The 22,903-nt window shown below is 38.2% G+C and overlaps 1 protein-coding gene across 1 annotated transcript in view; it reads left to right on the top strand.

Annotated features, from left to right (window-relative positions):
- Hdgfl3 (HDGF like 3) overlaps window positions 1–22,903 on the top strand; it is a 55,584-nt gene that overhangs the window by 12,850 nt on the left and 19,831 nt on the right. Inside the window, exon 2 of the mRNA XM_055623210.1 lies at window positions 20,750–20,826. Coding sequence (XP_055479185.1) covers window positions 20,750–20,826 — 77 coding nt within the window. The remainder of the gene's footprint in view (window positions 1–20,749; window positions 20,827–22,903) is intronic.

Genomic DNA, 22,903 nt, shown 5'->3' with positions numbered 1-22,903 from the left:
ATGGTTATGATGAAGTATTTCATAACAGTCATCATTGCTATGATAAAACACCTGACCAAATGCAGCTTGGGGGGTAAAGGGTTTATTTGGTTAGCTCATTGCACTCCCCAACACACACCTTATTTTACTAACAATTACATGACTACGTCAGTAATAACATTAGCCTACTAATCAAAGTGCTCACAATTGTGTGATTTTAAAACTGTAGCATACATTGGTAATTTCCTTGTTTACTTGTTCTTTCAGGAGCACATGCCCATAAAAATAATTTATTTTGTTTTGGTTTGTTTATTTTTGTGTTAAAGCTTTTGAAAGACAACAAAAGTACCTTTATATTTTACCCTTTAAAAGAGATACTTTACAGAGGGATGCATTAAATGCTTAGACTGGTGTTATTACTACTGTAGATTCATTTTCTTAGTTTGTAGGTTCATTTGACAGATGATGAAACTTGTGCATTATTTCAGTGATTTTTGCCATTTGTCTAGTATAATCTATTGGGTATGTCCTGTTTTCAGAGATCTGTAAGATAATTGCTGCAGCCCTAAATTTGAAATTATATAGAGTATCTCTGTAATTGGTCTTTGCCTTATTTCTCCTTGCCCAGAGGCTTTGTGTTCTCTTCTTCATCCAAAGCCATTTTTTTTGGCATCTTACCGTTATTTATGCTTCTTAAAATGTTTTTTATCAGTGAAGAAAAATGGGATGTTAACAATGATGACATAAATTAAGAAAATCCAGAGTGCAGTTTATAAACACCCCCAACACATAGTAGACTCAGTGCTGCAGAAAATAAACTGGCCAACAGAGCCAGACTTTGAGGTAAATAGCCAAAACAAACAAAAAAAAATATTAGCGATAAAATGATAATTAATGGAGCATATTGTGGGAAAGTCAACTTTCTGAAACATGAATTCCAAAAGACAGAGCAGATAGTTCAAGATTATCAGGAAAAAGCTCTAGATCTACTTTAAAATAACCTGAAGTTATAGCTAGGTAATATTAACATGTTTTACAAAATACATTGCTGTTAAAGTCTTAGACCTATAATTCTAAATATTTCCAATCAATGAACTGTGTTGGGATTTTGGGTTTAAGTTCCATCTGTGGATAAATACAGGAAGAATTGACGTAGTGAAATTTCTTACCCATGAATGTAGTTTATTTCTCTTGTTTATTTAGGTCTTTCAGTGTCTTTATAATTTTCTGTACATCTATTTTAAGTACATTTTAGTCTTGTTAAAATTTTTGCTGATACTACATATATTTTGGTTATATTTTCTTTTTGTTTCTATTCTTTGACCTATATGTAAAATAAGAGATGGCTAAGGCAACATTTCTGAACAATATTGAGAAAAAGAAACTTTACAAGATCTCAAAACATAGAATTTTTTTGAAGATAAGGTAAGCTAGTTTGGGCTCAGAAAAACTTAATTCAGAACCTAGTCCACAGATGATAAAATCCACAGTAGGTGACCGGTGTAGGATTAGATAGGGGAGGGTTTAAAGTAATGCTGACATGCTTAATTAGTCATATGAATTGTTTCTTAAATTTATTTGTTTACTATGTGTATACTATCCTGCCTGCATGTATACTTGCATGCCAGAAGAGGGCACCAGATCACATTATAGATGGTTATGAGCTACCATGTGGTTGCCTGGAATTGAACTTAGGACCTTTGAAAGAACAGCCAGTGCTTTTAACCTCTGAGCCATCTCTTCAGCTCTGTCATATGCATTGTTTCAGGTTTTTTGTTTGTTTGTTTCTTTTTGACAAATAACTGAAACAGTTTAAAGAACAATTGTTTTTGTTCACAGCTTTAGATGTTTCAATCTATAGTCATCTAGTTCCATTCCTTTGTGCTTGAAGGAAGTAGAATATCACAGTAGAAAGGGCATGTTAGAACAGAACTCTGCTTACCTCATTGTAACCAAGAAGCAGAGGAGAGTAAGAATATGGGGCCTGGCCAAGTTGTACCCTTCAAAGACATGCCTCCCACTTTCTCCACACCCTCTACAGTTCTACTACCTCTTAGTAGTTAATTCATAATCTAATCATCTCTGAAAATGCCCTCACAAGCATACCAAGAGAAGAGCTTTACTAATTTCCTAGGCATATTTAATCTTAATAAAGTTGACAATCAAAATTAATATCACATCAGATATCCAGATAAGTTAATTGTCATAGCATCTATGTGAAACCAAACATCTGTTTCTATACCATATACAAATGTCAGATGCAAGTGTGAGGAGTTTTTAGGATGTATGTGAGAGCATCATTATGTCCCAAGAGTAGGGAAGAATTTTGTGACAAGAACACAGAGGAGATGAACTGTAAAAGGAAAGATTGGTACATCTGAGTTAATTTAAAATCAACTTGTAAAAATTCCATAATGAAATTTCAAAGGTAAATGACAGATTGGAAAGGATGCTTGCAATACATGTAACCTATAAAACTTTAGTGTATATGATAAATAAAATAGACAAAGACAAGGCAGTTCAATAGAAAATGAGCAAAACTGCATGAACAGCCATTTCATTGAAGAAATGCCTATAAGTATATGAAAACTGTTCACAGAAATGCAAATTAATATCACTATGGGAACATCAGAAATTAAGAAATTTGTATCATGTATTGATAATGGTGTGACTTTTAGAAGAGAGTCTTTAACAGAACTGATAGATTGTATAAGAGTTCAGCCACTTTAGAAAACAATTTATATTGTGAATTGAATGTTGCATGCTTTCTGACTCAGCGTCTATAATTTCCATAACATATATATTCCACTTCTAGAGGACTAGTAATGTAGCTTAATTGGTAGAATGAAAAAATATTGTGTGGGGGGATTTATTAGAGTGGCATACAGACTGTGGTCCAGTAATTTGGTAATGGGTATTTTCCAATAGGCCAAGGATGCAGGAGTTGTTCAGTTCATGAGACAGGATGTCTCCGCAGTCCTAATCTGGTGCTAGAGTTCGCAAGGAATCATAGAGAACTGTTGGTCTGCAGTCTGTTACAATCCCAAAGAAGGGAACCTGCCTATGAGAGTCAGAACAACCTGTCAGAAAGCAAAGCTTCCTTCTTCCACACCCTTTTATGTGGGCTGCCACCAAAAGGTGTGGTCCAGATTTAGTGTTGGCCTTCCCACCTCAAATAATCCAGTCCAGAAAATCCGCAGGTGCCCAGCTGCTTGGTTGATACCAGTTAGATTTAGTCAGGTTATGACCAAGATTAGCCATCACACTGCACATTGTGCTGGACGCTAGAGATTGAACACTGAACAGTATGGAAAATGTTTCTGTTCTTGTGAGATGTTTTAATGTAGAAGGGACTTGTGGATAAACCAGCAGGCAAAATTCATTCCTTTGTGCTTGAAGGAAGTAGAATATCACAGTAGAAAGGGCATGTTAGAACAGAACTTATGTGATTTTATGTAATGTAAGCATGTGAGAACGGGAGATGAAGCATGTTTAAGAGGGTGCTTATGATGTAATGCTGAAATGAGGGTTGAGGATAGGGAGAAAGAGTATGTGTCTGCTTGATCAAGGGAAGACCTTTCTGTAAATGTCGATGTTTCGCAGACTTTATTGTTCTCTGGGAGAAATCCATACAACTCCTAGAAGGAAAAGTGACAATGAGGTTGGAATAGTCAAGAAAGAGCAAATAGGAGAGTGAGGCTCATACAGATTCTTCTTTAGGTAAAGAGACACAGGAGATGAGTTTCTGCAAGGTAGACAAAAACCTTATTATATAGGCTCTTAGATTTTATAACCCATTTAGAATATTTTAAGTGATTAAAAAGTCATTGGGCATTTTTGAGCAGACAGCAGCACAATATTTAGAAAGTAGAGAATCGAATGCTAGGTACACAGTTGGGAGGATAAGGATTGGGGATGTTGAATGAAAGGACCTTTTTAGGAGACTTGAACAAGTTTAGGCCTTAAATGACTAACAAGGACTGGGGAGAACAGTAGACTTGGATTGAAGTAGCTAGTTTGGAGATGTTTCTTAGCAGTGTAACTGGAAGAAGTTAGACATGAGTAAGGTGTAATGCCTTTGAAGAGTACATCAACAGTCTCTTCCCAGTGTCTGGTAGGAAAGAGCTGAGTAGACAATGATGCCATTTATTTACATAGTCATCAGCAAGTGAGGCCACATGATTACATTTTTTTAGGACAACCTCAGTATGTGATCTGAGTCTCAGAAAACTCTGGCATTTGGGTATTTAAAGCTATGAGGATCACTCTTACGTGAAAATAGAGGCGACTCATGAAAAGAGGAAGTTGGTGAGATCGATTAGGGGGGCCAAAAAGAGAGAGACTGGTCCTGGAACTCCAAGACATATATCTTTATCCAAAGATGTAGACTCTCTTGGGAGCTCTATGTGCTATGGAAATAACAAATGTGGGGTTAAGATATGACAGAGAATAATAAAAAAAAGACAATTCTATAGAGAAATGGGGAAAATGATATGAATAGACAAATTGCTGAAGGGCATATTGTAATGGCCAATAAAACAATGAAAGAATGTTTAATCTCCCCCATCAATCAGAAAAAAATGCAAATTTAAAAGAAAAGTAACACCCAAATGCTACCAAAGATGGAAAAGGAGGTCATTTTTATACCTTGGTAGAAATGTGAGTTACTGTATTCCTTTAATATCTATTAAAATGAAAAATAGATCTAATCTATGGCCCAACAAAATCCTAGCAATCTGTTTCATTTACACTGAAGCACTGGCACATAAATGTAGGACAAAAATACTGAAAAACAGGTACATGTCCATCTCTTAGGGAAAGGTGAATGTAGAGGTTCTATACTCATTGGATTATTAGTCATTTAAAAAGTTAATTGAATCTGTGCCACTTGGTCTTTGCCAATTTCAAGAATTTTCATAAGATTTTATAAAACAAAATTTCTTCTGTTTCTTTGTATGTAAGAAGTATCACAGACACCAACCTTTCCCCTTTCAAAAAAAAAAAAAAATCCTATGCCACCACTGTCTGAGACATTTGCTTACAAGTGTGTATAGAAATGGAGAAAACATACTTTGCTATAAATGGTATTTACCTGGGAGTGAGCGAGTCTAGGGGAAGATAGGAAAGTAAGCCTATGTCAAAAAGAAAAAGAATTTCCATGATCAACATGTCCCATTGTATAATATTGTTGTGATTTGTGGACATGAATATCTGATATTCTCCACCGTTAACGTATTTGTTCAGTACACATAGTAACAATGTTAGGTTTCAGAGAACAAATATTTAAATTATTATTGAAGTTTTAATTCAAAATGGAAATAAGCATTACCACCTGTCAGTATGTTGGGTACATGTGTGGTTGCTAACTACCATTCATAAAATGGTATATCTAAAACCTAGCTAGTTTTCTCTTACGTCCTTCATTTGCTGTTGAGCTATAATTTAACTGCTATGACTTCTTTGTCCTCTCACTTTGCTCTGTTGAAGCTATGCTTTGTTTCTACTTACGTGAAGCTGGCCCTTTTCCTGACACCTTGGGTCAGGTCCACTAATGAAAAGTCCTGAAGTTAGTTCTGGTTAAACATGCACAAACCAGTAATTAATATGGTCAGTTCTGTGTAATGATGAAAAATTTCGCATTTTACTTTCTCCTGTCTAAAGTAATTTGTACATGCCTCCTGAATGCTGACCTATTACAGCTGGAAAGTGTCAACTATTATTTCTGACCTTACCTATCTTAATGACCCTTTTTCCCCACATTCCTACAAGTCGTATTCTTCAGCCTCACTCAACTCAGGGTAGAAATTAGAAATGGCAGGAAAGGTTTTTGGTTTTGTTTCGGTATAGAAGGTTGAACTCTAGGCTTTCTACATACTAAACTCCCTCTCTGTTGTTCAAAGTTCTTACTCATACTTCGCTGGCAACAGGTGAGCTAGTGTTTCTGCTGCCTGGACTTGGCTATTGTTTAAAGCTAATTCTTTGCTTGTGAGTTTTTTGCAGTTTCTTCTTAATTACTGCCTAATTGCCTTTATGATATTACTTGCTAAGATGTGTTATAATGTTACCATTCCAAATTAAATACCTTCATAATAGCATATTACTCTAAAATAGCTTAAAACAGCACAAATTATTTCATAGTTTCTGTGGATGTGGATCCTTTGGCTCTGCACTTTCATGAGAGCAGTTATTTGAAGGCTTGCTAGAGGATGGGTCCACTTTCAAGACACATGAGTGGTTGGAAGGATTCAGGTCCTCATGGTTTGTTGACCTAAGGAGTTCATTTCTTTTTATTTATTTTTTATTTTTTATTTTTGTTTTCAAGACAGGGTTTCCCTGTGTCGTCCTGCCTGTCCTGGAACTCTCTTTGTAGTCCAGGCTGGCCTTAAACTCAGATCCATTTGCCTTTGCCTCCCAAGTGCTTGGGATTAAAGGTGTGCACTTGCACGCACATCCAGCTGGGAGTTAGTTCCTTAATAGCTGTTAGAGGTTGTCCTGTGCCCCATGCCGTGCAGGTTTAATAAATCAACTTCATATCACAGCAGAAGTCACTGTCTTGATAACCTTAGAAGTTCAGTCACTTTTGCCATGTTTTACGTATTAATAGTATTTAGCTAAATCTAGCCTATACTCTAGAAAGGAAATTTCACATAAAATTACTTTGCACTAGAAGTTATCACTAGAGGCCATTTTAAAAGCAACTTGTAATTCTCTTACCAACAACTTTTCTAGGATTACCTCATCCTTACCCCCTTGATACAAGAAAATGTACATCCTCTCAGTGACCTTTTCCCTGGTCATCTTTTGGTATCATCAGCTCCCCCCCCCTCCGCCCCCTGCAATCACCATCTTACCTCCAGGTGGCTCTCTTGAACAGGATTTAATAGATTCCCATACTGTGTCTTGAGGGTAAGCTATGGAGTTTGTTATTCTTTACAAGAATTCCTGCCAGTCACCCTTGATTTCATGCTGCCATCAGAGTAATCAAATGATTATCTGTAGCCTCTCTCAAGGATTTCAGATACGAGTCATCTAAAGATCAAGAAGACACACTCTAGGAGGCAGAAGTAGGCAGATTTCTGAGTTTGAGGCCAGCCTAGTCTACAAATGGAGTCCAGGACAGCCAAGGCTACACGGACAAACCCTGTCTTAGGGGTTGGGGAGAGGGAAGATCTGGAAAACATACCTTGGGTTCTCAAGGAACCTTCTTTCTACAGGTTGAAGTCCTTGGGACAAAGGAGAGCCCCCAGCATACCAGAATTTTCTCCAGCTCTTGCCCTCTCACCTTATCTATTTGTTAAAAAGAGTAAATTTTGTATGGATTTTGAATGCATTCTTCTCAGGTGGGAGATTATTCACCTCCTTTGGGAATATATTATCTTTTATTTTGGATCTTTAGCTAAAACAGACACTCAGGTAGCTTTGTGTTGACACCCTGTCTCATGGTATTTGCCTTCTTCCAGTTCTTTTTTACTTGTGGCTGTTTACCCTCAGTGTCACTTACAAGAGCACTGCTGCTGTTTGTGGATTTAACTTTTAAACTGTTCCAATGTTTGTTACTAGTCTCACATTATTTAGTTTATACCCAAAATAAAGGTGATGGTTAAAATTGGAAAGTGAAAGTAACAAAATGAACTTGAAAATAAATATTAGTAAAAAGCATAAAATAATAACATTTTTATATATTTCTCACAAGTAAAATAATATAATTTGAATCTTGCCTAACCTAAAGATTTCTTTCCATCCTGGAACCTGATAGGGAGAAAGGACAAGTTTAAAAAAAAAAATCAGGAAGGGAAGACAGGGTGAGAAGAAAGTACCAGATAATCATTTTGGATTATGATATGTTTTTTTTAATCTAATTGCTAATAGAATTTTAAATGAGGTGTCTACCTCATAATAGATAAATAGAAGGCTGGTATTTAAAAAGGTACATATTACTAGCATAAATTACTTTTATTTGAACTAGTAAAATCTAGAAGTATAATCTTTATAAGAGACTGACTTAACATTAACAAAGAGAATAGAATGCAAAAAATAGTTGCAAATTGGAAAGGTGTATTTGGATAAAACTAAAAGATGACAGTATTTATGTGACATAAAAAAAAGTTCAAATTATTACCTGAATTCAGAAGTGTCTCAAGTAAAATAACTATCTCTATGTGGTCATCTTTGTTTAAAATTTGTAGTGAGAGGACACTGACAGGTCAGAGTTAGGTTCTTTTTCCTACTAAAATGTACCATATTGTGTGCTTGGTGGCACAAGCCTGTAATCCCAGTACTCCAGGCAAAGGCAGGCGGATCCCTGTGAGTTCGAGGCCAGCTTGGTCTACAAAGTGAGTCCAGGACAGCCAAGGGTACACAGAAAAATCCTGTCTCAAAAAACAGAAACAAAAGATATACCATAGAAAATCTTGCCTATGGTTAGGAAAATATCACTGGAAGAGGACCAGCTCAGAATCCTGCCTGGGGAGCTGGAAAAGAGAAGGTTAATCCTAGCAATAAAGATTCTTTTTTAAAAACTGTGTAATAAATATAATGAAACAAAACACGTATAACACACAGGGATTGGACAAAGCAAACAAAAGGATAAGGGCCTGAGAAGAAAGCACAAGAAACAGCGAACTACTCATTTACACTCTCAGGAATTCCACAAAAACACTAAACCAAAAGCCATAATATATGTGCAAACCTGTGCATGCCCCTGTACATGCTGCCTCAGTCTTTGTGAGTCTGCATGAGCATTGATCATTTAGAGTTAGAAGTCTTGTTCTCCTGGTGTCCGCCGTCTCCTCTGGTTCTTACAGTGTGCCTCATTCATAGGATTCCCTGAACCCTGAGAGGAGAGGTTTGATGGAGACATCCTGTTTAGGGCTGACTTGTTCCAAGATTCTCACTCTCTGTATAATATTTAGCTGTGGGGCTCTGTTTGTCCCCATCTGCTTCAGAAAGAAACTTCTCTAAGGACGGCTGAGCAAGGCACTATGTAAGTATAGCAAAATACCATTAGTGTTAGGTTGCAAATCCAGGACAGATGGCTGAAGTGCCTGTTTAACATATCAAAGTGGACCTGGCCGCCAGGTTCCCCCTGCAGTCCCTCAGTCCCTACTTGTTACAGGGCCCTCCTGGCTGGCATACCCCACCCCCTACCCTCAACTCCAGCCTAGGGCCTATAGAATCCAAACATTTTTCATTATCTGCTTTCTTTGGACCTTCTGGATGCTGCACCTGGAGCTCTTCTCTTCCCTTTCTCTTCCCCTCCGCCTCTCCCAACATGGCACAGCTCAGTCTAGTCATGTTCGCTCTGAACTCTCCCAGGTGTGTCTGCCTCTGACTATGCTCTCTCTCTTCTTTTATCTACAATACACCTCCTCCACCATACATAGGAACGGTCATGTCCTTTCTTTTCCTTTTTATTTCTTTCTCCATTCAATTAGGAGTCTTTTTTTTTTTAAGAACATTATTTATCTTAGGTCCCTGAGCTATCTAGTCTCAGGTCTAACCACCCAAGGCTATGGATTCCATCTCATAGAGTGGGCCTTAAGTTAAATCAGATGTTGATTGGTTGCTCCCACAATCTTTGTGCCACCATTGCCTCAGCATATTTTACAGGCAGGATGCCATTGTAGATGAGCTGTTCTGTGACTATAGACTGTAGCACAACTAGATGTAGCATTCTGTGACTGTATAGCATGCAGAGTACCTTCATGTGCTGAAAACACTAGAATGCAGGAATAAAGGCTCAGTGTAGGTACCAGTTCAGCTTCTCTGTTCAATAAGTTGTGTAGGTGTTGTCTGCAGAAGTGAGGCCTTGCTATGAGTTTGTGGAGAGCAACCTATAGTTTTGGCAACAACCAGGGTTGTTTGGAGATTCCCACAGGACCCCTTTGGCCAACAACTCAATTAGATATAACCCAATCCTGGTACTGGAAGCTTCATTTGGTGATGAGATGGCCAGGTGGGGCTCTGTCCCATTATTTGCGATGTTATTTATATTACTTTCATATATTTAACTATTTTGTAAAGCTTCTACTATATTAGGTTTACACACCACCCCTCAAATAGCCCTTAATTTTAGCTGCCTCTCTCCTATTCCCTCCCTCATTCCCTTCTCTGTCTATCATTTGATCCTGCCATTCCAGCCCCCCAATCTTTAACTATTCTATTTTTTTTTTTAAATAAAATCTACTTATTCCCCTAGTCCCTTACTTTATAACTAACCTCTGGTTCTTCATATTTTAGCTTGATTATCATTGACTTCACAGCTGATATTCACATTAAGCAGATACATACCATATTTGTCTTTCTGGATCTGAGATAACCTCATTCAGGACTTTCTTGTTTGTTTGTTTGTTTTGGTTCTATATAATTGTCCACAAATTTCATCATACCATTTTTAACAGCTGAGTAATATTTCAGTATGTACATGTACCACATTCTCTTTATCCATTCTTTTGTTGAGGGACATCTAAGTTATGTACAGTTTTTGGCTATTAGAAATAGAGCAGCAATGAACATGGTTGAGCAAGTATCTCTGAAGTAGAATAAAGCATTCCTTGGGTATATGTCCAAGATGTTTATAGCTGAATCTTGATTTAGATGGATTCCCATCTTCCTGCTGAACTGATTTCCATAGTGGCTGTACAAGTTTATACTTCTACCAGCAATGGATGCGTGTTCCCCTAACTCTACATCATCACCAGTGTGAACTGTCACTTATTGATCTTAGTCATTCTGAGGGGTGTAAGGTGAAATATCAACATAGTTTTGATTTGTGTTCCCTAATGAGCTGGCTAGTTTTATGTCAGCTTGACACAAGCTAGAATTATCTGAAAGGAGGAAAACCCAATTAAGAAAATGCCTCCATAAGATCAGGATATAGGTTATTTTCTTAGTGATTGATGTGGTAGGGCCAAGCTCATTGTGGGTGGGTGCTGTCCTTGGCCACCACTCTCTCTTTTATCAAGTTCAGTGTATCTAGTGTTAAGATCTTTGCTCTGTTTGATCAAAGTTGAGTTTCGTAGGGGATAAGTATGAATCTATTTGCATTTTTCTATATACAGTCATCCACTTTGACCAACACCATTTGTTGAAGGTGATTTCCCCCAGGGTATATTTCTGGCTGGCTTACCAAAAAGTGAGTGTCCATAGGTGTGTAGATTTGTGCTTGGATCTTGAGTCAGTGTATCGTAGATGTTGACTATTTATGAGGACATATGGGAGTATGTACTATTTATCATTTATTTATCTAATCATTTCTATCTATACTAATGGGTCTCTTTTGGTTGGAGAGCGTCAGTGAACACGTTTGTTTATGTTCTTCAGGCTCTTCCACAGGATAGACGGCTTGCTAGCATGGAATTGTTAAACTATGTGGGGTGTTTGAAATCTTAAGGAATGGTGCCACTTTCTTAACCATTCGTAGTAACCTACATTACCAGTACTTCTCTATGTTTTGTCCATTTTCCTGTACTCCGTTTTAGGCACAATTCTAGGTGAAGAATGTAATTTAATTCATAAAAACACAAAAGTAGCCTAGCACAGTAGCTCATCACGTTAATCTAAGCACTTGGGATGCTGAGGCAAGAAGTTTGTTCAATTTAAGACCAGAGTGAGACTCTGTCTCTAAATAAATAAGGAAAGTAATGCTAGAGAAAATGTGAGAAATGTTTTTCATAATCATGGACTAGGAAAAGCCCTTAATAAAGATATAAAAGGAAGAGAAAAAAAGATCCAAACTCATAATCCACAAAGAAAAGTGATTAGTGGTTTTAATGCACATGTAATGATGTCTGCTGTTCACAGGACCTGTGCGTGTAGTCCTGTCAGTAGGCTGACATGAGAGCACTACAAATTTGAGGGAAACCCTGTATCAAAAGTGTGAGTATGGGTGAGCACATGCCACAGCATGCATATAGAGATCAGAGAACAACTTTCTGACATCAGCTCCCTCCTTCCATTGTGAGTTCCTGAGATGGAATTCAAATTCATGCTGCCAGGCTTGGGCGGCAATCACTTTTATCCTTTCAGCTGTCTCCAACCCTCATTCAGCACTTCGTTCCTATCTCTGTTCCCTTTTTCATACACACAGCACAGAGTTAGGACTAAACTTAACTTTTTTCTTCCAGACACTGCTGTGTGCAGTAGGATTACAGTTGTGTGTAAAACAAAACTGTCCTCCAAAAAAGATTATTTCAGTGTCAAGAGACATATCTACAAACATACATTCCTACATCAGAAAGGTGTTAAAAATAGTAAAACAGAAAGGAGGACAATGATAGAGAAAGCAGTGCTTTTTAAGTAGATTGCAAAGGAAGTCTTTCTGATGAAACTGAGCAGAAATTTGGATGAAGTAAAAGAGTTGGGCATGAACACATGAGAAAAGAGATCTTACCCAGGAGGAGCCTTAGTGTCTTTCTCTAGACCCTGCCCCTTAGTACTCGGACCCTTTACAACTTATCCCCCTCAACCACCAGCTAGACTTTCAGAATAAGTAAGCACACTATTATCTACAAATTTGAGCCACCATGTGGAATCTTTTGATCTCCATGTCGTGATTAGATTGCCCTCATATTGGTGCATTTTAATCACTAATTCGTTCCATTGGTGAGGGAGAAATTTCTACTGTTGTGGGATGGCTAAACACCCAACACTGGGCAGCTGTGACAGGCAACAGATTAGTAATTGCATTATTCAGAGCCTGGAGTGAAATGTACCATTGGCTACACAGGGCCCATGGTAGTGGACAGTGTAAAACAGAGTTCATAGTTTCAGTAGGATCAGGTACCATGTAGTTACCATAGGAGGATATGTTTGGTTGTTGGGACAATTTCAGGGGTTGACTTGGAACTGAATGCTGTTACTCAGGGGTAATAGGGGCTCTGCTTAATCCCTTTGATTGGAAGAGATTTTTATGAATGAGGACTGTATCCGTGGGTACAAGTGGGGAGAGCTATCAGCTAATCCAGTAGAGGCCCTTCTCATTGTATCAAATGTTGAGCTTTCAGATCTTACCATCTAAGCCAGTGAGTCTCAACCAGTGGGTTGCAACCTCAGTTACAGGGGTTGCCTATAAGATGTTTATATTACAATTCATAACAGTAGCAAAATTGCAGTTACGAAGTAGAGTAATGAAAATAATTTATTGTTGGGGTCACCACAGTATGAGAAACTATGAAAGATTGCATCATTAGGAAGGCTGAGAACCACTGGTTTCTAAGCCATTTGAGTTTCCTGTTGAGTGTTCCTGTGCAACACTCTGTACGAGCAGCATCAGAGAAGGTAGGAGCTTTTAGGTATTTGAAAATAGTGAATCAGTCCGAACACCACAGTAGTGGTGGTTTCACATATGGAAGGATAACTTTCAGAAGTGAGTGTTTTGTTTAAAAAACAGACTTAAGGTTGAATGTGGTAATGTATGCCTTGAGTCTTAACACTCTGGAGGTAGAGGAAGAAGGATCTCTGAGTTTGAGGCCAGGCTGGTCTCAAACTGGAACTGGCAAGTTCCAGGAAAGCAGAGGCTACACAGAACCTGCCACAATAAACAAACAAACAAACAAATATGTGAATAAGTGCGACAGAATCAGTATAAAATCACAGAAGTCATTTCTTAAATGGCTCATCTCTTCTACCTGTCTATATTCCAATATAGTCATTTACTGCACCTTGGGTTTTGTTTGTTGTTGTTGTTGTTGGTTTTTTTTTTTTTTTTTTTTTTTTTTTTTTTTTTTTTTTTTTTTTTTGAGATAGGGTTTTTCTGTGTAGCCTTGGCTGTCCTGGACTCTCTTTATAGACCAGGTTGACCTCAAACTCACAGATCCACCTGCCTCTACCACCATGTTCTATGCTAGAATTACAGGCGAGCACCACCATGCCTGGCTTATTGCACCTTGTTAAGAGCACAGAAAACATTATCTAAAACCAATTGATGTTAGCACAGTAAAAACCAAATTCCTGTTTTATATTAATATTTGATGGCATCTTTATCTTTGCCAAGAATTAAGACTGTTCTTTTTAATAATTGACATTAATAGAATCAAAGCTTTTGCTCTTAACCTTATCAATAAATTGTTGAACACTACCAGCTTCAGCAAAATTTTAATGTTTTGTTCCTTCTTTTTAGACTGTTCAAAGTTACTGTAGTACTCCAAAGAGAATTCCCTTCCACAATGCTCCTCTTACTTGCTGCTGTCTGTTATCCTCATTTATATTTCATTACTTTTAAAGATGATATTTTAAAGACTGATATTTTCTCATTCAATTGTCTTGTAAAGACAGCTTAAATTTATACCACATGTTTAGTATTGTCTCAATATTTAACCAATGTAACATGGGAATATTTGTCATATTCATATAAATAGCACATATCTTTCCTGTACCCTCTTAAACATGATAAAATAGCCACTGCTTAACATGTAACAGTTAAAGGCAAAGCTCTATGTACTGAAATTATATTTGGGGCTAGGGATGTAACTTAGTCATTAGAGTGCTTTCCTGACATGCAGGAAGACCTCAGAATTCAACCTCAGAGCTGTAATGACTGTGACGGCTCACAGCTAGAGTTTCAGCACAGGAGGTGGAGGTGGGAGGGTCAGAACTTCAAAGTCATCTTTGACCATAAAGTCAGTTTAAGGCCAACCTGGGACACAAAAGACAATGTTTCAGAACCAAACAAATTTGGTAACCAGTAAATTAGTATTTTCTCTTAGAAATTATCAATTTTTGCAAAGATTATTAGTCAACTCAGTTTAATGCTAGTGGAATGGCACTTAAACACTGGTAGTTATGACTAATCAGAAAGTAATTCTTGTTACATTGTAAAAGTTGTGTAACAGGTTAGAGCCCTGGTTAATACAAGTGTGAGGACCTGAGTGTGCATCCTTAGCACCCACAAAAGCCCAGCACAGGAGTGGGTCAGGAGCATCCTGCATCCTACCCCTCCACAAAAACAAAACAGAGAACCTCATGTTCAGTAAGAGACCCTGTTTAGAAGGAATAGATAAAACAGAACAATAGAGAAAGATCCCTAGTGGCCTCCTGGCCTCTACACTGGTGTGCAGTTACATCCATGGAAAAATATTTGTGAGGAGCTAAGTGTGGTAGAGCATGCCTATAACAGAAAGCCGAACCAAGAGGATATTGAGTTTGAAGCCAGTGTGTGCTACATAATGAGACCTACAAAGAAAAAGCAAAACAAAACCTCAGAATTGTAATTTGTTTACATTTTCCTTAATCTTAAACATTGTGTGGAAGAAATGTTAGCTTCACAGTAGTGTAAGAACTTTGAAAAGTTCAAATGTAATTACTGTCATCACAGGAAAGCAAAGCCATCTTATTTTAAATAGCAGAATATATTTATATTACACTCCATAGTGATTCTGTTCAGACAGATAGCTATTTTTGAATCATACCAGTCTGATCTGTTCCATAATTTACTTTGACTCCTTGAATTTTTAAAATTTATTTTTTTATGAATTATACTTTATTCCCTTTGTATCCTAGCGTAGCCCCCTCCCTCATCTCCCAATTCTGCCCTCCTTCCTTCATCTCCTCCCCTGTCCCCCCCCCAAACCCCACTGATAGGGGAGGTCCTCCTCCCCTTCCCCCCCTGACCCTATCAAGTTTCTTCAGGACTGGCTGCATTATCTTCCTCTGTGGTCTGGTAAGGCTGCTTCCCCCTGAGGGGAAGGTGATCAAAGAGCCAGCCACTGAGTTCACTGTCAGAGACAGTCCCTGTTCCCATTACTAGGGTACCCACTTGGACACTGAACTGCCATGGGCTACATCTGTGCAGGGGTTCTAGATTATCTCCATGCATGGTCCTTGGTTGGAGTATCAGAAAAGACCCTGTGCCCAGATTTTTTGGTTCTGTTGCTCTCCTTGTGGAGCGCCTGTCCCCTCCAGGTCTTTCTAGCTCCTCCTCCTTTCATAAGATTCCCTGCATTCTGCCCAAAGTTTGGCTAGGAGTCTCAGCATCTACTTTGATAACTTCCTGGGTAGAGTCTTTCAAAGGCCCTCTGTGGTAGGCTCCTGTGCTGTTCCCTCTTTTCTCCCTCTTCTGATGACTATCCCGTTTGCCTTTCTGAGTGAGGATTGATCACTTACCTTCCAGGGTCCTCCTTGTTGCTCAGCTTCTTTAGGTGTATAGATTTTAGTATTTTTATCCTATATTATATGTCTAATATCCAATTATAAGTGAGTATATACTATGTGTGTCTTTCTGCTTCTGGGATACCTCACTCAGGATGTTCTTTTCTAGAGGAATATCGAATGGCAGAGAAACACTTAAAGAAATGCTCAACATTCCTTAGTCATCAGGGAAATGCAAACCAAAACAACCCTGAGATTTCACCTTCCACCCATCAGAATGGCTAAAATCAAAAACTCAAGTGACATGCTAGAAAGGATGTGGAAAAAGGGGAACCCTCCTCCGTTGGTGGTAGGAATGTAGACTTGTACAACCACTTTGGAAATCAATCTGGTGCTTTCTCAGACAATTAGGAATAGTGCTACCTCAAGATCCAGCTATACCACTCCTAGGCATATATCCAAAAGATGCTCAAGTACACAGCAAGGACATTTGTTCAAGCACGTTCATAGCAGCTTTATTCATAATAGCCAGAACCTGGAAACAACACAGAAGCCCCTCAACTGAGAAATGGATACAGAAATTGTAGTACATTGACACAGTGGAATACTACTCAGCAGTTAAAACAACGAAATAATGAAATTTGCAGGCAAATGGTAGGGACTCCTTGCTTCTTTTTTTTTTTTAAGTGCTTGTGAGTTTCCAGGAAGTATAAAAGTTTTTTTCTAAAAGACTACATATTTAACAGTACTTTCTTAAAGAATTAGGAAAACAAGGTTGGATTGATATATTTTTTGCCGTCTGAATACAGAAAGCCTGAAGAGTACTTTGATGTTCATACAAACATCGTAGCCCATCTACCAGAAGCACAAGAGGCCAGCAAATCTTACAGTGTTTGTCAAAATCGCCTGGGGACCTCTTAAAACACTGACTCCTGGGGACTGTAGTCCTGTGCTCTCTGTTGTCCAGTGTCTAAGAACATACATGTGTTTTACCAGTTCTAAGATTTTTTTACAGTCAGCAGACTAATTTTGGAACATGTTATGATTAGAAAATCTGCTCATAATTTTTTTTTATTTTCAGAAATAAACCTGAGGCAAAATTTTTCACACTGAAAGGACTTGTTTTGATGTTTAAGGGTATGATTAAAACAGCAGCAATAAAGAAATAGAAGAAATTTTCTGTTTATATATGGTAATTCTAGTCCTATGATATAAAGATTTTTTTGCAAATTATGAAAAGGGAGAATTTTTTTTCTCCTTTAATACCACTGACCTCACCCCTAATGTTTATATTTTTCTATTACTTTTTCGAAAAGTCCCTGTCTTTAAAACTACATGAATATAAATGTAATCAATTATGAACATAAAGTGTTTTTTGTTGTTTTCTTAACAAAGCCCTGAGATTTTTTTCCTTTATAACAGAAAAGATTGATAACCACTATTTGCCATACCTAGATAAATGAATTAGTCAGTTTATTGGTGGTTGCTGACAGTCCAAATAGTATGTCACCAGTTCTAGTGGGGCCTCCTTCCCTTCATCACATTGTGGTAGAACTTTATCAAGAGGGAAATAATACATAGAAAGATAGAAAATAAGAGAGTAATTTAGGAGTTGGGCTTTGGCTTTTATAAAAAGTTCACTATTAGGAGAAGTAACTCAGGGATCCTATGAGAGCTACTGTAATCTCCTCCTAGGACAACCTCCCAGTAGCCTCCAATAGAGGTACCATACTTCTTCACATCATTACACATCACTACACTACACAAACTCCAACAGATGAACCAGTCTCAACCCATATTTAAATAGTAGCATTAGGGATAAAATTTTAAATACAATTATTTCTTACAGTGGCTAGGGAAATGACTATTGGTGAGGAAACATGGCGGCCTGAGTTTCAATCCTGGTGGACTAGAAACAGGCAGGTGGATCCCTGAAACTCATTGACTATCCTGCCTTGTGTAATCAATAAGCTTCAAGTTCAGGGAGAGAGCATGTCTCAAAAAATAAAGGTGGGACGCAATTGAAGAACGGTATCTGATACCTGCTCGGGCCTCTGCGTGCGCACACGTGCATGTGCAAAACTGAGATAGAGCCCCAGGAAGTTTCACAGGTTGGATGTAGGTAACTACCTGCACTTTATTCATTGAGCACCTGGTGTTGGGGATTCTGAACTGCCTTTCTTTTGATAGTCGTAGCAAGAATATTTGTGTCATGTGAAGAGATGAAGAAACTACAGTTTGGTAATTAGCCCAAGACCACACAGCCACTAAGTGACAGAACCATGACTTGTACCCATATCTAGGTTCCAGAGAAAAGCATGGTGAACAGGTAAATTTACCATGTTACTCAATTCAGAAGTTGAATTGTTCAAGGTAGACTTGGAAAGCTAACTAGAAACCATTTCTATATAAGCATTTTGGGAAATTGCTGATGATTTCTTGTAGGTTAATTTGTTTTTATAAACAAATAACTCATTTTTGTAATTGAACAAAACTGTCTCTGAAAACTGGGAAATTCAGCCAGCAGAGAAGACTGTGAAAGAACAGAATACGCTCCCAGCACTCAGGAGGCAGGGGCTAGAGGATTGCAAGTTGCAGCATCGCCTGGGCTGTGTAGCGGGTGCCAGCCAGACTGCAATGTGAAGTCTGTTTCAGCAACAACAAAAGTAAAACATGGCATTTCTTGTTATCAAATCATGGCTTGGGGAGAAGAATGACTTTTTTTTAATAATAATCTAAGGAATTTGGACCTTATCCTATCTGAAGTTTTCAACTCAGCAGTACATAAGAACTGGTAGGTCTTAGGAAAAGCTTACTTGTTTTTATTTTTAAAAACCCTAGATGGGTTCAGATACATAACTAGGAATGATATGGTCAACAAAGAGCTATGGAATCTGGAGCATGGAAGTGTATGTCCATCTTGAAGACTCACATGGATGGAGAGAGACTTCCTGTGATTCAGACCAATGAGTACATGATAATGCGTTGATAGTTCTCAGAACTCTCCTTTGTTGAAGCCTGTTCTAGGGGTATGTGTCGTCATTTTAAAAGTACAGCTTTTTCACCAGCCACTATGGCAGCAGCGGTGGCATGGGCAGGAGGTCTAGCCCCACCCCGCTAGTCACCACAGGACTGGTGGAGATCCAGTCTAACCGACTCGGCTACCACCCAGACCTGGGGCTTTGAGTTGGCCCACCCCAACATCTGCTCTATCTGTGAGCACTCAGAGGGGCCAGTCCTGCAGAACCATGGCCACAGGATCTCCATGCCTCTGGATAATATAAGGATATCCAAGAGCAGTCTCAGTGAGGATCCAGTATTGATGGTAAAGCAGAAGCCAGTGGCCTTGAACCAGACCAACAACTCATTGCAACAAACATTTGCATATAAAGCTGTTTGGGCAAAAGGGTATACCTACTGTGTGACACAGGACAGCTCCCAGTGTTGTTGTGATGCACGAGTGCATGATGGAGAGGTGGGAAAGACAGAGGATCTCAGCAGTGCATGCACAGCAGAACTGGAGTCTTGACAGCCATGGTAGATAGATGAGCAAGTTGTCACCCAGTAGTGTTGGCAGGAGAGTGTGCAGCAGGCTGAAGCTTGCGGGGACTCAGCCCCCGAACAGGTTGCCCTGGTTCTGAATAGCAACATGACCAAGATGGAGAATGGTTCGTTTACTGGATTAGACCTCTTCAAAAGACCTCTATGATCCATGCCTCCTTGCAGAGGCCATGCTAGTCAGTGGCCCGTGCTTCAGCAGAGGGCTATGTTGATGTTCTCAGGCTGTACAGCCAGTTCCTGGGTGAATTCTGAGACTGGTGCCTGAACAAGTAGATGTTTGGGGTCTGTGCTATAGCTAGAAACCATGTGGAAGCCTAGGATCCTGCTCCCGCTGACTGTGAAGGGCAAGGATGCTCCTCTTGCAGTGTTACTAATGACAGATGCAGCCGAGAAAGAGGAACATAAAAGACTTCGTGACAATTCCTACCTCCACTCCACCCGACCCTCAAAAAGACAGCCTAAAGAGGAAGCCATCTAGGAGAAAAAAAAATGCTGGGACACAGAAGTGTAGCTCTCCACAGTAGATGGCTTCTGGCAGGGGTACAGGTGGAGGACTCAGCTTCTCTTGTGGGGCTGGCCACTAGGAGTTTGTCCATGGACTTGTGTTTTCTTTTTCCTTTTCCTTTCTTCTTTTGTTTTTTGGGGATGTAATAGCGGGTGGGGGCCAGACATGGGAGGACTGGGAGTGAGTCCAATCAGGGTTCAAAATGTTAGATTCCCAAAAATAAAAATATTATGTTAATAATAAAATATCATAGATGGAACTTGAGAGGTATTAATAATCTGTTGCACATTAAAAAACAAAAAGTACAGCTTTTGTTTCTCTGTTGTTTAATTCACTAGAACAATTTTCTAGGAGTAACTCTGTTGAGTCAAAAGAAATAAATAGTTTGGGTTCAATAAATTGTTATGATGGATATAACCAATTTGCAGTTTTAAGTAGGCCAAATAGGACTTAGAATAGAATAATTTATTCTAGTCTAATTTTTTGCTAAGTTTGAGGGGGAAAAACCCTATTAGAGTTTTTAATATACTAATTTTATTTTGAAATTAGCAATAAGTTATCAAAACAATGTTTATTGTGTTTACAGCATTATTTAATAACTGAATTTATCTTTAATAGATTGATGAACTCCCAGAGGGAGCTGTGAAGCCTCCAGCAAACAAGTACCCTATCTTCTTTTTTGGTACCCATGAAACGTAAGTTAACAAAATAGCTTAAAGTTTCAACAATTCTAATTTGAATCCACTAGATTATGTACTCTACTATTTTATATGTTGTTATTCATTATTCCATTTATAAAGTAGTTAAATCAGTTCATTTTTATTAATGTATTAGTTATTTTTGCATGTTGTAACAAAATACATAATAGAAGCAACTTTAGGAAGAAAATGTTTATTTCACCTCATGGTTTCAGGGGATTTCAGTTCATCGTAGAATGGCAGGCATGATAAGAGTCTGTGTCGGCAAGAACGTTTGGTAATGGGTTTTTACATGTAGACTGGGACATGTAGAAAAGGAAAACCAGGAGCAGACCTAGGTGTAGCTTAAAAGACCCATCTCTAGTGACATATCATTCAGGCCTCACCTCATAGGTAAGACTCCATAACTTCCCAAGTTAGCATCACCATCTGGGAACTAAATGTTCAAACACATAAGTGGGGAGGAGGGGGTTAATTTCTTATTCAAATCGTAAATAAGTTTTCATTCATAGAAGTCCTGATTACTGAATGATCATCTTTTCTTTGAATTCGTTTTTCTGTTTCTTTATTAATTATCGGTTATTAACCCACGGTAACCCTTTAGGACACTGATAAAGTTCTAGAGTGGTAGGCTTACCACACCTAATAACACCCTTTCAACTCTGTGGATTTCCCCTGTAGAGAAGCTTCTTCCACTAATTTTTTAGGACAAAGTTATGTTCTCTTAAGCCTTTTCAATTTTAGACCAATAATAAAGATATAGCCTTTTAAAGGTTTTCTAGTTATGTTTGTTAAAAGATTCAAGTACTGTAGACATTCATTTCCTTCTTTCTCAATAATATGAAATGGACACAGGTAGACAGATCCCCTCTAAGAACCAGTATCCTCTGTCAGACCCTACCAGTCCTTGGTGTTACTTTTGTGTGCTTGTTTGTGAAAGTCTCACTATGAAGACCAGATTGGCCTTGGACTCACAGAGACCACCTGCTTCTGCCTCTTATGTGCCTTCACAGCAAACTTGTTTGCTTATTTTTTAAAACTATTATGCTGCAATTATATCTGTGCATTTCCCAGGGAGAGGGAAGGACAGAGAGTGGTAAACAAGAGATGCCTTGTAAGGATGACAAGCAAGGTGCATAGATCACTCTTGCTGCATTCATTCCATTGCCAACAACTTGGGCATGGGACCACACAGAGCTGTGGGGAAGCTGGGAAATAGCCTCCAGATGAGCAGTTCTAAAATACGGGAGAAGTAATCTGTTAATGAAAAAATAAGAGAATGACACTGGGAGACAATTGGTCATCTGCCATATTCCTGGACCCACACTTCATTTATTTTCATTTGAATGTTGGCAGTTTGGCGTGAATCTTAGCTTGCTATTTCTCATATTCTAACTTCATTCTGGTCTTGAAAGTAGCAGGATAAAGTCCTGAAGATAGATTTCTTTTCTTATGTGATAAATAATTGTGTCTCTTTCAGGAAATAAATATTTTGTAAGGACTTTTTTGTATTGTTTTGAGTTTGGTTTGTTTTGGCTTAGTTGTTTTTGTGTTTTGGGTTTTTTAGTTTGTTTGTTTTCGTGTATGTTTTGTTTGTTGCTGAACTAGCTGTAAGTCCTCATGCAGGCAAGAACTTTACAACTAAGCTATTCCCAAGCCCAATTTTCAGCTAACAAACACTGTATATGCCTTTTCTTCTTTAGGTTTCTAGAAAGCTTAAAAGTATATGTTTTCCCTATAAATACATAATGCTTTGTGATAGATATTTTATTTATCTCACTCCTGACCATATTTTATGTGAATATCATTGTTTTGACTTTTATTTAGAATAATCTGTCTGCAGATTATCTGGTTGCATTTGTGGGATAAAGCAGAAGTTAATTTCTAAAATAAATTACACTTCTACTCTATGTACCATTTATTACTTTTATTCCCTTCATAAATATTTGTTTTCTAGGCATTCTGTAAGTCACTGGAAGTAGAAAAGTGTCCTTAAAATCCTGCCAGCTGGCACATAAAAACATTAGAAAGTTTAACCCGCAGTTACTTCTCTGCATAGAATAATTGCAGAAAG

This window comes from Psammomys obesus, unplaced genomic scaffold, assembly GCF_907164565.1.
Source record: "Psammomys obesus unplaced genomic scaffold, mPsaObe1.curated_primary_1811, whole genome shotgun sequence".
NCBI lineage: Eukaryota > Metazoa > Chordata > Mammalia > Rodentia > Muridae > Psammomys > Psammomys obesus.
The sequence above is the reverse complement of the archived record's forward strand: the minus strand, read 5'-3'. Positions and strand labels throughout refer to the sequence as shown.